The sequence below is a fragment of the Schistocerca americana genome, chromosome 1 (genome assembly GCF_021461395.2).
Source record: "Schistocerca americana isolate TAMUIC-IGC-003095 chromosome 1, iqSchAmer2.1, whole genome shotgun sequence".
Classification (NCBI taxonomy): domain Eukaryota; kingdom Metazoa; phylum Arthropoda; class Insecta; order Orthoptera; family Acrididae; genus Schistocerca; species Schistocerca americana.
In genome coordinates, this window is record NC_060119.1 from 1216790087 (window position 1) to 1216803880 (window position 13794).

Genomic DNA, 13794 nt, shown 5'->3' on the forward strand with positions numbered 1-13794 from the left:
TACAGGTACTATACACAATATTAGCGTCGTAACCAGTTAGACGTATGAAACATTATGACATTCTGCACAACAGATGGTAAGAGTTATCCTCTGTAAAATACATGTACACACATGGTAAATTTATACTGCGGAAGTCTATGTGCTATCGCAGCCTAAGGTCTAGGAGTACAAGTCCAAAATTTATAAATTCGTAAAGGCAATTCGTCTTGTGGTAGCTCTAGGTCTGGGTGTTAATTGTAACTCCCAGTCTAGGTGATAACAGTAGCCCGCAGTCTATTTATTTTATTTATTTATTTATGCATTTATTTTACCTGGCAAGATTAGGGCCTTCAGGCCCTCTCTTACACCTAACCAGGCATACTCAGATTCAACAAATTTCAGTGTCTACAGAAAATTAGGACATATAACATGTTATACAGTATTAATGTTACAGAAAAAATAGAGATTATAAAAGTAGTACAATGATAATTATAACAATCAAAAAATAATTATAACAATCAAGAATAATAAAAATAATAATAATAATGATAATAATAATAATAATAATGACTATGTATATGAAAGTAAACATATTTTTCTTGTATGAGTGTCAGTCCTATTGCTAGTTGGGAATTTTCTCGTTATATTCTTGCAGCTTGTAAGTTATTCTCATCAAGCAGAGACATAAGACGATGGAATGGGGTGAAAGAGATATAGAAGAGGTAGATAGGTTAGAGGAAGAGAAATAGAATGGTAAAATTCGAAGCTATGATGGAGAGGAGAAAGAAAAAGATGAGGGGGGGGGGCACAACAATGGTAGCTATACCGTCCCTAATATGTAAGTCTTAAGTTCCCTCTTGAATGTTGAATGGTTTTGGATAAGACGCAGATCACAGGGGAGCGCGTTCCATAGTCGTATGGCTGAGATGGAGAATGACACGGAGAAAGATTTTGTGTTATGTAAAGGTACAGCCAAGATGCTAGACGTATCCGATCTGGTATTGCGGTTGTGGAATGATGATAGGTGTTTAATGTGAGAAGATAAGTATTGGGGGCACCAGTGGCTAAGAAATCGATGAAGTAAGCACATCGTGTGGAGATCGCGTGCCTTATGTGGGCGTATCCAACCTAGCTGGGAGTATGAAGGACTGATATGATCATACAACCGTATATTGCATACGTATCTAACGCAAGCATTCATCACTAGCTCGAGGCATCTCGAATTTTCATTATTTGTGCCATGTTGAACTACATCACAGTAGTAAAGATTAGGCAAGACTAGTGTTTGGACTAATTTTTGTTTAACATGGGATGGAAATATTTTTCTAAACTTTTGAATTGCATGTAGGGAGGAGAGCGATTTCCGGCAAGCTGTGACTGTTTGTTCTTCCCAGTTTAGGTGTTCATCCAAGATTATTCCAAGGTCTTTTACTGTTTTTTGGTATGGTAGTTGGGTACCATTGAGGAGTATTTGAGGGACTGTTTCGCGAAAGTACCGACTGATTAACTTTGGATGAGATATAAGTATGACCTGGGATTTCTTGGGGTTTAGTTTCAGACCTAGGTTCTGTGCCCATCGAGAAACAGAGCAAAGATCTGCGTTCATACTCGCTACTGCGTCAGCAATGTTCTTGGGGCTTGCACTTATGTACAGTTGGATGTCGTCGGCATATAGATGGTAGTTGCAGGAGTGAATCACTGAAGAAATATCATTGATGTACAGTGAGAAGAGTAATGGACCAAGGACGGAGCCTTGGGGAACTCCAGAGCGCACGTTTTTCCATGATGACTTTTCCGATCCACAAATGACTTGTTGACTTCTGTTTTTGAGGTAGCTGTCGAACCAGTGTATTGCGCTGTTTGAGAAATTCAACTGCTTCATTTTAATTAGTAATATATCAAAGTCAACTGTATCAAAAGCCTTGCTAAAGTCAAGCAGTGTTAGGATGGTAGCTTCACGTCTGTCCATAGCATGTTTAATGTCATCAGTTACTTTGATTAATGCAGTTGCTGTACTATGGTGCTTTCGAAAACCTGACTGATATTTGTCGTGGATGTTATGAGTTTTGAGGTAATCTGTCAGCTGTTCATGGACGATGTGTTCTAGGGCTTTAGATATTGCAGGAAGTATGCTGATCGGCCTGTAGTCACCTGGCGACTTAGGGTTGTCAGTCTTGGGTATAGGTTGAATTAAGCTTTGCTTCCACTCAGTAGGATATGTACTACTGACAAGAGACAGGTTGAAGATGTCTGTGATAACTGGAGTAATAGTGTTTACGACGTTCTTAATCATGCCAATGCTCACTCCATCATTTCCTACTGCCTCGGAAGAGATTCTCATAATTGCCTTGTGTACTGTGCCGGTAGTGACATGTTTTAGGAAAAACTTGTCTCTCGAGAGATTGATATCTTGGGGCTGGTAATTTGTCGCTGCGTGGCAGTTTACGGCTGTTGAGAAGAAATTGCTAATTGTAGCTTAAGGTGTAAGGTGCTAATTGTAGGACAATGTGTAGGTGTCATAGATCATCACTGTGCTGATGAACGAAACATAAGTGGTAGAGGTCACTATACAGGGAGGTCCATTTATAGTAACCGGGCCAAATATCTCACGAAATAAACATTAAACGAAAAAACTAAAAAGAACGAAACTCGTCTAGCTAGAAGGGGGAAATCAGACGGAGCTGTGGTTGGCCCGCTAATGGCGCTGCCATAGGTGAAACGGATATCAACTGAATTTCTTTTAAAATAGGAACGCCCATTTTTATTACATATTCGTGTAGTACGTAATGAAATATTAATGTTTTAGTTGGACCACTTTTTTCGCTTTGTGATAGATGGCGCTGTAATAATCACAAACGCATAAGTACGTGGTATCACGTAACATTCCGCCAGTGTGGACGGTATTTGCTTCGTGATAGATTACCCCTGTTAAAATGGACCGTTACCAATAGCGGAAAAGGTCGATATCGTGTTGATGTACGGCCATTGTGATCAAAATACCCAACGGGCGTGTACTATGTATGGTGCTCGGTATCTTGGACGACACCATCCAAGTGTCCATACCGTTCACAGGATAGTTACGTTATTTAAGGAAGCAGCAAGTTTTCAGCCACATGTGAAACGTCAGCCACGACCTGCAACAAATGATGTTGCCCAAGTAGGTGTTTTAGCTGCTGTCGCTGCCAATCCGCACATCAGTAGCACAAGTTGCGCGAGAATCGGGAATCTCAAAAACGTCGGTGTTGAGAGCGCTACACCAACATCGATTGCACCCGTACCATATTTCTATGCACCAGGAATTGCATGGCGACGACTTTGAACGTCGTGTACAGTTCTGCCACCAGGCACAAGAGAAATTACGGAACGGTTACAGATTTTTGCACGCGTTCTATTTAGCGATGAAGCGTCATTCACCAACAGCGGTAACGTAAACCGGCATAATATGCACTATTGGGAAACGAAAAATCCACGATGACTGCGACAAGTGGAACATCAGCGACCTTGGCGAGTTAATGTATGGTGCGGCATTATGGGAGGAAGGATAATTGGCCCCCATTTTATGGATGGCAATCTAAATGGTGCAATGTATGCTGATTTCCTACGTAATGTTCTACCGATGTTATTACAAGATGTTTCACTGCATGACAGAATCGCGATGTACTTGCAACATGATGAATGTCCGGCAAATAGCTCGCGTGCGGTTGGAGCGGTATTGAATATCATATTTCATGACAGGTGGATTGATCGTCGAAGCACCAGACCGTGGCCCGCACGTTCACCGGATCTGACGTCCCCGGATTTCTTTCTGTGGGAAAAGTTGAAGGATATTTGCTATCGTGATCCACCGACAACGCCTGACAACATGCGTCAGCGCATTGTCAGTGCATGTGCGAACATTACGGAAGGCGAACTACTAGCTGTTGAGAGGAATGTCGCTACACCTATTTCCAAATGCATTGAGGTTGACGGACATCATTTTGAGCATTTATTGCATTAATGAGGTATTTACAAGTAATTACGCTGTAACAGCATGCGTTCTCAGAAATGATAAGGGTACATGAATCACATTAGAACAACCGAAATAAAATGTTCAAACGTTCCTACGTTCTGTATTTTAATATAAAAAACCTACCTGTTACCAACTGTACGTCTAAAATTGTGAGCCACATGATTGTGACTATTACAGCGGCATCTATCACAAAGCGAAGAAAGCACTACACGAATATGTAATAAAAAAATGAGGGTTCCTATTTAAAAAAAAAACCAGTTGATATCTGTTTGACTTATGGCAGCGCCATCTAGTTGGCCAACCATAGCGCCATCTGGTTTCCCCCTTCAAGCTAGACAAGTTTCGTTCTTTGTAGTTTTTTCGCTTGACGCTTATTTCGTGAGATATTTGGCCCGGTCACGATCAGTGGACCACCCTGTATAATGAAAAGAATTACTATACAATTTCTAAGTACCAAAGAGTTTGAAAACTGCTCAATTTTACCTTAAACGCGCAAAAGTTTCATAAACACAATAGATATAGTGTGGCCAGCTTATGTGGCTATAATTTAGATCCCAGTGCAGATGGGATAAGAACAAAACGGTATAATTAAAGGATGTGGTAAACTGAAACAGATGTACTGTTTAAGTCGGTACTAAATGACTCCAGCAGATGCCAAAGGCAAAGAGAGTCTTCCGATCGTGTCTTGACAATTTCTTCACAAAAAATTTGACAGTGTGCAGTAATAATATAAGCTCTTTAAATACTCAAACCCATGTCTCTTCCGAAATTTCTCAGTCTCGTAGTTCTATATAACTTCATAGGCACATGTCGGGTCGAGAAACCGTTCTATCTTATAACGGAAAGCATACTCAGAGTTAATCCTAAAACATGTATGAATGACTTTCGACGTCCAGCAGCGTTCCACAAACATTTGAGGAGTTCTTTAGATTCAGTGTTACTTGACGTTAGTCATTAGCAACCTCTATGTTCATACTATGTTTATTCACTATGTAGCTCTATAAACACGATCAAATGGTTTATTTACAGCAACAAGACACCCATATCCGACTGTTTTAGGAATGTTCGTACAGTGGAGGAAGAAACTGTAGATTAAGCCTCTGGTTCGCTGTATTGTCATTTTTGAGTATTTACGTGGAGCACTTCCACATTTTAGGATAGGGAAACTGGAAGTACTGGTAAGTGCAGTCAGCTGAACTGGGCCGTTGCGGTAATGTAACCGGTAAGGCTGGCCGCTAAGAAACCACTTTTATGTTGCGTTTATGCTCTGTAAAGCAACGAAAGCTGCTGTCAACCAGAAGGCTGGCTTGAGCACTGCAGTGCTTTACCAGGCATGGTGATGCGCTTTTGCCTTCCTCCCACCTCTGAACAGCATTATACAGCCAGTGAGATGGAAACCTTCAGCTGGGCAACTTGGTGTTTTTCTTGTTGTCGAGGGGAGACAGAAGCGAGAAGTAACAGAAAAAAGCCGTTGGGCCAACGGAGGATCGAAACTTAGACCGTTAGCTACGTAGTCGGGAACTTAAAGCTTTTTCTTTCTTTATTGCCGTTTCTTCGACGTTTTGTCGTCAGCAATTCTCTGCGATGTCGTTCGATATCTCGCAAATTCATTAAATGAAAATGTCATTCAGTTTTTCTGCTACAGAGGCTGGCAAGTCTCCTGACTTACTGTGTCGGTAACCTACTCAGCCACCGAGTCATATTTCTGTACAAATCGTTAATGAGTTATTTATGAAGTAGAAACTGCTCCGAGACAAGGGAACAAACGCTAGTTATATAATTCAATGAAAGAAGTAGACGAAGGAAATATAGTGGCATCCTACGTTAGTCTTTATTCAAGTTACTAACAATAAATTAATATTTATTATTATTCTCTGACAGGAATAATCCCTTTACCTGCAAATAATTTATTCGTGAATAAATTTTGTTTTAATGTTCGGCTTATTAAATTAATTAACTAGATAGAAATTTACTCGAGTAATGCTTATCTCTCCTTACCACTAAACCATGCTCTTCCTTTCTCCTATCTGTCGGTGAAGTTAATATTGTAAACTGTAAAGAGTCCCATTTGTTCATTTGTTCGAATAACTCGCGGGAGCCTACACAACTGCGGGATTTTCATTTATTTCTTCATTTTAAAATCAGTTATATCAATCCTCAACGAATTCTTTTCGTTTCTTCTGTGCAAAATATGTCTCCATTTCAGTGCGATTTTCGCTGCAATCGTAATGAAAACATTTTTCATCATCTATTCATTCACTCGTATTTACAGTCCCACAGCTAAATTAATAACGTTAAGTGGTTGGTTAGCACTTCAATTTGCGTTATTCATAACCTCACTCAGTTTCCATTGTAATATTTGGTGAATCTTAGGTGTACAGCGTACACGTTATCATAGGAAACGTGAAAATTAACAGTTAAAAATAAGTTCTAATTCCAAATGCATTCCAAAGTTGGCCTCTCCAGTTAGTGTCGCTACACTATGGCGAAGCCGATGTAGGAAAATACGCACTGTTAGACCTGCTACATCTTGAACCTTCGATGAAATTAAAGGCAAGAGTGGTAACATTAACAGCGCAACAGGAATTCCACTGTTAAATGCAGAAGAGAGAGCGGATACGTGGAAAGAGTACAATGAAGGCTTCTATGAGGGGGAAGATTTGTTTGATGTGATAGAAGAAGAAGAAGAAGAAGAAGAAGAAACAGGAGTGGATTTAGAAGAGATAGGAGATCCAGTATTGAAAATAGAATTTAAGAGAGCTTTGGAGGACTTAAGATCAAATAAGACAGAAGGGATCGATAACATTCCAATTTCTAAAATCATTAGGGGAAGTGGCAATAAAACGACTGTTCACGTTGTTGTGTAGAATGTATGAGTGTGGCAATATACCGTCTGACTTCCGGAAAAAATCATGCACACAGTTCAGAAGACTGCAAGAGCTGACAAGGGCGAGAATTATCGCACAGGCAGCTTAACAGCTCATCCAACCAAGTTGAATGGAAAATCAAGTTGAGGATGTGTTAGATGACGATCAGTTTGGTCCTAGGAAAGATAAAGACAGTGTGGCAATTCTGACGTTGCGGTTGATAATGGAAGCAAGACTAAAGAAAAATCAAGACACATTCACAGTATTTGTTGACCTAGAAAAAGCGTTCGGACAATGTAAAACGGTGTTAGATGTTCGAAATTCTGAGGAAAATAGGTATAAGCTATAGGGAGAGACGGGTGATATACGATATGCACAAGAACCAAGAGGGAATGATGAGGGTGAACGAAAAAGAACCGAATGCCCGGATTATAAAGGATGTAAGACAGGGATGTAGTCTTTTGCACCTACTTTTCAATGTAAGCAATGATGGAAGTAAAAGAAAGGTTCAGAAGTGGAATTAAAATTCAAGGGGAAAGGGTATCAATAATTCGATTCGCTGTTGGCATTGCTATCCTGTGTGAAAGTGAAGAAGAATTACATGATCTGCTGAATGGAATGGACAGTCTAATGAGTACAGAGTATGGATTGAGAGTAAATCTGAGAAAGACGAAAGCAATGAGAAGTGGCAGAAATGAGAACAGTGAGAAACTTAACATCAGGACTGATGGTCACGAAGTAGACAAAGTTAAGGAATTCTGGTACCTAGGACGCAAAATGACCCATGACGGACGGTGCAAGGAGGACATCAAAAGCAGACTAGCCCTGCAAGAAGGGCATTCCTGGCGAGGAGAAATCTACTAGAATGAAACATAGGCCTCAATTTGAGGAAGAAATTTCTGAGAATATACGTTTGAAGCACAACATTGTGTGGCAATGAAACATGAACTGTGGAGAAACCGGAATGGAAGAGAATCTAAGCATTTGAGATGTGGTGCTACAGAAGAATGTTGAAAATTAGGTGGACTGACAAGGTAAGGAATGAGGAGGTTCTGCGTAGAATCGGAGAGGAAAGCAATATGTGGAAAACACTGACAAGGAGAAGGGACAGGATGATAGGACATCTGTTAAGACATCAGGCACTGACTTCCATGTTACTAGAGGGAGCAGTAGAGGGAAAAAACTGTAGAACAAGACAGAGTTTGGAATACATGCTGCAGATAATTGAGGAAGTAGATTGCAAGTGCTACTCTGAAATGAAGCGGTTGGCGCAGGAGGGAAATTCGTAGCGTGCCGCATGAAAACAGTCAGAAGACTGATGACCAAAATGAGAAATATATTTCATCGCACGGTTTGAATTTCTGTGCAGAGCCAGTGTACCTAGTAGTCCTGAGGGTAACCAGGTCAGATATTGAAAGCACAGTGTCGGCAAGAGAGATCATAAAACCATAAGGTCTGACAGTCTCTCGCGAAACGGTCGGTTTTATGACGAACACCCAAGTGACAGTCTCCCTACCTGCCGGTGGTTGAGTGTCGGCAGTGATGATCATAGGTTACCTGCCGAGCTGTGCGACAACAAAGTCATAATACCTTCTGTGCACATCAATAAACTCTGTAACTGTCTCACATTGCATTGCACTGTCTCACATTGCATTCTCCGTTGATGCTACTTTTCGGAAGCCAAATTACAATTACAAGAACAAATTTTGAGTACTAACAAGGAAACAATATCAGTCAGAACTCATATTTTAAGGAGAAAAAAAGATCACTTGCAAGATATCAGCCTCATCAATCGATCCCGCACGAAAAGTTTGGCCATAATTCTGATAGTATCCATTTGTGAGTTTCTGAAACTACAGCTTTCAAACTTTAGGGCGCACCGATCGTTTGTCGCCACCACTGTTCCACTGCAGCCGCCTAATGCCCGTGCGTCAGGTACGGTACAGTGGAGAAAGCAAGAAGTTTGTGAAATACTGTTTTTGGACGTCCGTAACATGGTTTGTTCCTCGTGTTAGACTGTGCAGTTTCTAATCTGCAGCTAGTACCACAGATCCCTTTCTTTTCAACATTATTTTGCGATTCACAGATGCAGTATAAAAGAACGAAACGATCAGTGCTCCATTAAAGAAGTAGCATACCGCTATTTAATTACTACCATCGCTGTTTTGCGTTATTTTATTTGGATTTTAGAGTCGTATCTGCAGGAGATGTAGTCTACTCTAACGTGATTCGTATGATTGACTTTTCGATCGAAAAACATTAGCTTCATTTCATGATATTTGTTCAGTTAGTTAGGGTTTTTTTTATTTGATTTTGAAGCGTGTATGTAGCTGCAGACTATCAGTACGAGAATAGTCTTAAAATAATATTTTACTCATATATGAGTAGAATAACATGTATTCTCGAACAAGATTCCAAAACATGTTGGGTGTATGTGCCCATCTCCCATCTCCGCTTCCTAAGCTTTCAAAATCCCGCTAGTAGGAGGGATTTGGATGTCACATCACTGTGCAGTATTTCGCGCTCGGTCGTTAAGAGGCTGCAGAGGGGCTGAACGAGTAACAAAATTTAAACGCAGTACATTCAGTAGGTGATGACCCAAATTTTCTGGTGGGGGAGGGGGATGCGGGGGGGGGGGGGGGGAGGTGTCGACTGCCGTTGTACCTTCTTCTCCTTAATATATGAAGTTAAGCTGCTTATTTTTCCTTGTGGTATGTCTTAGTTACAAATTGCCTTACCGAAATCCTTCGCATTAGTAAATTAATGGACCGTGTAATACTGAATGGCTCGGAACTTTCTATACATATCTGATATACACCACTGCCCATTAAAATTGCTACATCACGAAGATAACGTGCCACAGACGCGAAATTTAACCGACAGGAAGAAGATGCTGTGATATGCAAATTATTAGCTTTTCAGAGCATTCACACAAGGTTGGCGCCGGTGGCGACACCTACAACGTGCTGACATGAGGAAAGTTTCCAACCTATTTATCATACACAAACAGCAGTTGACCGGCGTTGCCTGGTGAAACGTTGTTGTGATGCCTCGTGTAAGGAGGAGAAATGCGTACCATCACGTTTCCGACTTTGATAAACGTCGGATTGTAGCCTATCGTAATTGCGGTTTATCGTATCACGACACTGGTGCTCGCGTTGGTCGAGATCTAATGACTGTTAGCAGAATATGGAATCGGTGGGTTCACGAGGGTAATACGGAACGCCGTGCTGGATCCCAACGGCCTCGTATCACTAGCAGTCGAGATGACAGGCATCTTATCCGCATGGCTGTAGCGGATCGTGCAGCCACGTCTCGATCCCTGAGTCAACAGATGGGGACGTTTGCAAGACAACGACCATCTGCACGAACAGTTCGACGACGTTTGCAGCAGCACGGACTATCAGCTCGGAGACCATGGCTTTGGTTACCCTTGACGCTGCATCACAGAGAGGAGCGCCTGCGATGGTGTACTCTACGACGAACCTGGGTGCACGAATGGCGAAACGTCATTTTTTCGGATGAATCCAGGTTCTGTTTACAGCATCATGATGGTCGCATCCGTGTTTGGCGACATCTCGGAGAACACATATTGGAAGCGTGTATTTGTAATCGCCATACTGGCTATCACCCGGCGTGATGGTATGGGGTGCCATTGGTCACACGTCTCGGTCACCTCTTGTTCGCACTGACGGCACTATGAACAGTGGACGTTACATTTCAGATGTGTTACGACCCGTGGCTGTACCCTTCATTCGATCCCTGCGAAACCCTACATTTCAGCAGGTTAATGCACGACCGCATGTTGCAGGTATTGTACGGTCCTTTCTGGATACAGGAAATGTTCGACTGCTGCCTTGACCAGCACATTCTCCAGATCTCTCACCAATTGAAAACGTCTGGTCAATGGTGGCCGAGCAACTGGCTCGTCACAATACGTCAGTCACTACTCATGATGAACTGTGGTATCGTGTTGAAGCTGAATGGGCAGGCCATCCAGGCTCTGTTTGACTCAATGCCCAATTGAAGGAAGGTAATGTTGACTTCGATGCTTGTGTTGATATGCGACTCATTGCTCTGATTTCTCGGGATCTATGCACCCGAATTGCGTGAAAATGTAATCAAATCTCTGTTCTAGTATAATATGTTTGTCCAGTGAATACCCGTTTATTATCTGCATTTCTTCTTGGTGCAGCTATTTTAATGGCCAGTAGTGTAGGTGTTTGGAGTCCAGCTAAGCGTATTCTTCTCGTCTTAGCTTAATATTGTCACCCTTAATTGTTTGGCAAGCTGGACATGACAGGAGAGCAGTAAATTTGGAAATTATACGCCTCCTTTTTTTCAGTTGGGTAAGGAACAGACAGATACAAGCAGATACAAGAATTTCTAGCGACTTACAGCTTTTTTTCGTTTGTGTTACAGGTGGAGCGTGTTTTCGTCGTCTGAGATGCAATTCATACTCGAGGAGCATGACCCGTGAGTCATGCAACCAGCTACAAAGTGACTGTGAAAGTAAAGGGATACACAGAGGAGTGGCGAACGACGCTGTCGTTTCGTAATTCCTAACAAAAATTTGTGACGTACGCTGCCACAAAACTACTTGTCAGGCGCAGCTCAGCAAGTGGCACTGTGGACACGATAAATCTTCACGTTTCCTTCGACTCGCTCTTTTATCAGTTTTGCGTGTGACTTCTTGGCAGTGGGGAACAAGTACAATTGAGACACTAACTTCTTCTGTGGGTACCTCAGATACGGCGATGCGACAAGAGAGTGCTGAAAATAAAAACCACCCTTTCCAATAAAATGCTATTAAATTCTATCTGAGGTTGTTGATCTGTTAAGACTGTAATGTCAATTGCGATACGGAATGCTGATTGGTCGACATAGCTTCCAGGAACAGTGTGTTTATAACGCAATGTTTGTACGCTGTCACTGGGAAAGTTAATCGAGGTAGTAGCTGTAAGCAGGAAACTGAAACAACAAAAAGTTATGATTCTCGCTATACGAACTGTGTGCTTCCACAATACGCTGCTTCTGTTTGTCAGTATTGCTACGTTCTGTCGCGTGTATATACGAATATATTTGTAATAAATTTATTAAAGCCAACATCTGGTTTAATATTTACACTTAAATCCTGTCCTAAGTATTAGATAACTGGTGATCAACAATGTATAGCACAACTGAATTATAATACCTTCAGATATAGCCAGCTTAAATATGTTTCTTGTATATACAGGGTGTTACAAAAACGTACGGCCAAACTTTCAGAAAACATTCCTCACACACAAAGAAAAGATGTTATGTGGACATGTGTCCGGAAACGCTTAATTTCATTGTTAGAGCTCATTTTAGTTTCGTCAGTATGTACTGTACTTCCTCGATTCACCGCCAGTTGGCCCAATTGAAGGAAGGTAATGTTGACTTCGATGCTTGTGTTGACATGCGACTCATTGCTCTACAGTACTAGCATCAAGCACATCAGTACGTAGCATCAACAGGTTAGTGTTTATCGCGAACGTGGTTTTGCAGTCAGTGCAATGTTTACAGATGCGGGGTTGGTAGATGCCCATTTGATATATGGATTAGCACGGGGCAATAGCCGTGGCGCGGTATGTTTGTATCGAGACAGATTTCCAGAAAGAAGGTGTCCCGACAGGAAGACGTTCGAAGCAATTGATCGGCGTCTTAGGGAGCACGGAACATTCCAGCCTATGACTCGCGACTGGGGAAGACCTAGAACGACGACACCTGCAATGGACGAGGCAGTTCTTCGTGCAGTTGACGATAACCCTAATGTCAGCGTCAGAGAAGTTGTTGCTGTACAAGGTAACGTTGACCACGTCACTGTATGGAGAGTGCTACGGAAGAACCAATTGTTTCCGTACCATATACAGCGTCTGCAGGCACTATCAGCAGCTGATTGGCCTCCACGGGTACACTTCTGCGAATGGTTCATCCAACATTGTGTCAATCCTCATTTCGGTGCAAATGTTCTCTTTACGGATGAGGCTTCATTCCAACGTGATCAAATTGTAAATTTTCACAATCAACATGTGTGGGCTGACGAGAATCCGCACGCAGTTGTGCAATCACGTCATCAACACAGATTTTCTGTGAACGTTTGGGCAGGCATTGTTGGTGATGTCTTGATTGGGCTCCATGTTCTTCCACCTACGCTCAATGGAGCACGTTATCATAATTTCATACGGGATACTGTACCTGTGCTGCTAGAACATGTGTCTTTACAAGTACGACACAACATGTGGTTCATTCATCCATGGAGCTCCTGCACATTTCAGTCGAAGTGTTCGTACGCTTCTCAACAACAGATTCGGTGACCGATGGATTGGTAGAGGCGGACCAATTCCATGGCCTCCACGCTCTCCTGACGTCCACCCTCTTGACTTTCATTTATGGGGGCATTTGAAAGCTCTTGTCTATGCAACCCCGGTACCAAACGTAGAGAATCTTCGTGCTCGTATTGTGGACGGCTGTGATACAACACGCCATTCTCCAGGGCTGCATCAGCGCATCAGGGATTCCATGTGACGGAGGGTGGATGCATGTATCCTCGCTAACGGAGGACATTTTGAACATTTCCTGTAACAAAGTGTTTGAAGTTACGCTGGTACGTTCTGTTGCTTTGTGTTTCCATTCCATAATTAATGTGATTTGAAGAGAAGTAATAAAATGAGCTCTAACATGGAAAGTAAGCGTTTTCGGATACATGTCCATATAACATATTTTCTTTCTTTGTGTGTGAGGAATGTTTCCTGAAAGTTTGGCCGTACTATTTTGAAACACCCTGTATATCATCAAATGGACATTTTTTTCCGTTGCGTAGAGTTTAGGCTACTACATAGCAAATTCTAGCTGCCATCGTGAAGGGATCCAGGTTTCGTTACCTTGTCAGTAAACAGTGTTTGGGGATTAACCTCC

The 13794-nt window shown here is 42.0% G+C and overlaps 1 protein-coding gene across 1 annotated transcript in view; it reads left to right on the forward strand.

Annotated features, from left to right (window-relative positions):
• Positions 1-11925, forward strand: part of LOC124598129 (lachesin-like) — a 702598-nt gene extending 690673 nt beyond the window's left edge. Inside the window, exon 12 of the mRNA XM_047135981.1 lies at positions 11278-11925. Within this exon, the coding sequence (XP_046991937.1) occupies positions 11278-11301 (24 nt within the window). The 3' untranslated portion in view covers positions 11302-11925. The remainder of the gene's footprint in view (positions 1-11277) is intronic.
• Positions 11926-13794: the final 1869 nt, after the last annotated feature.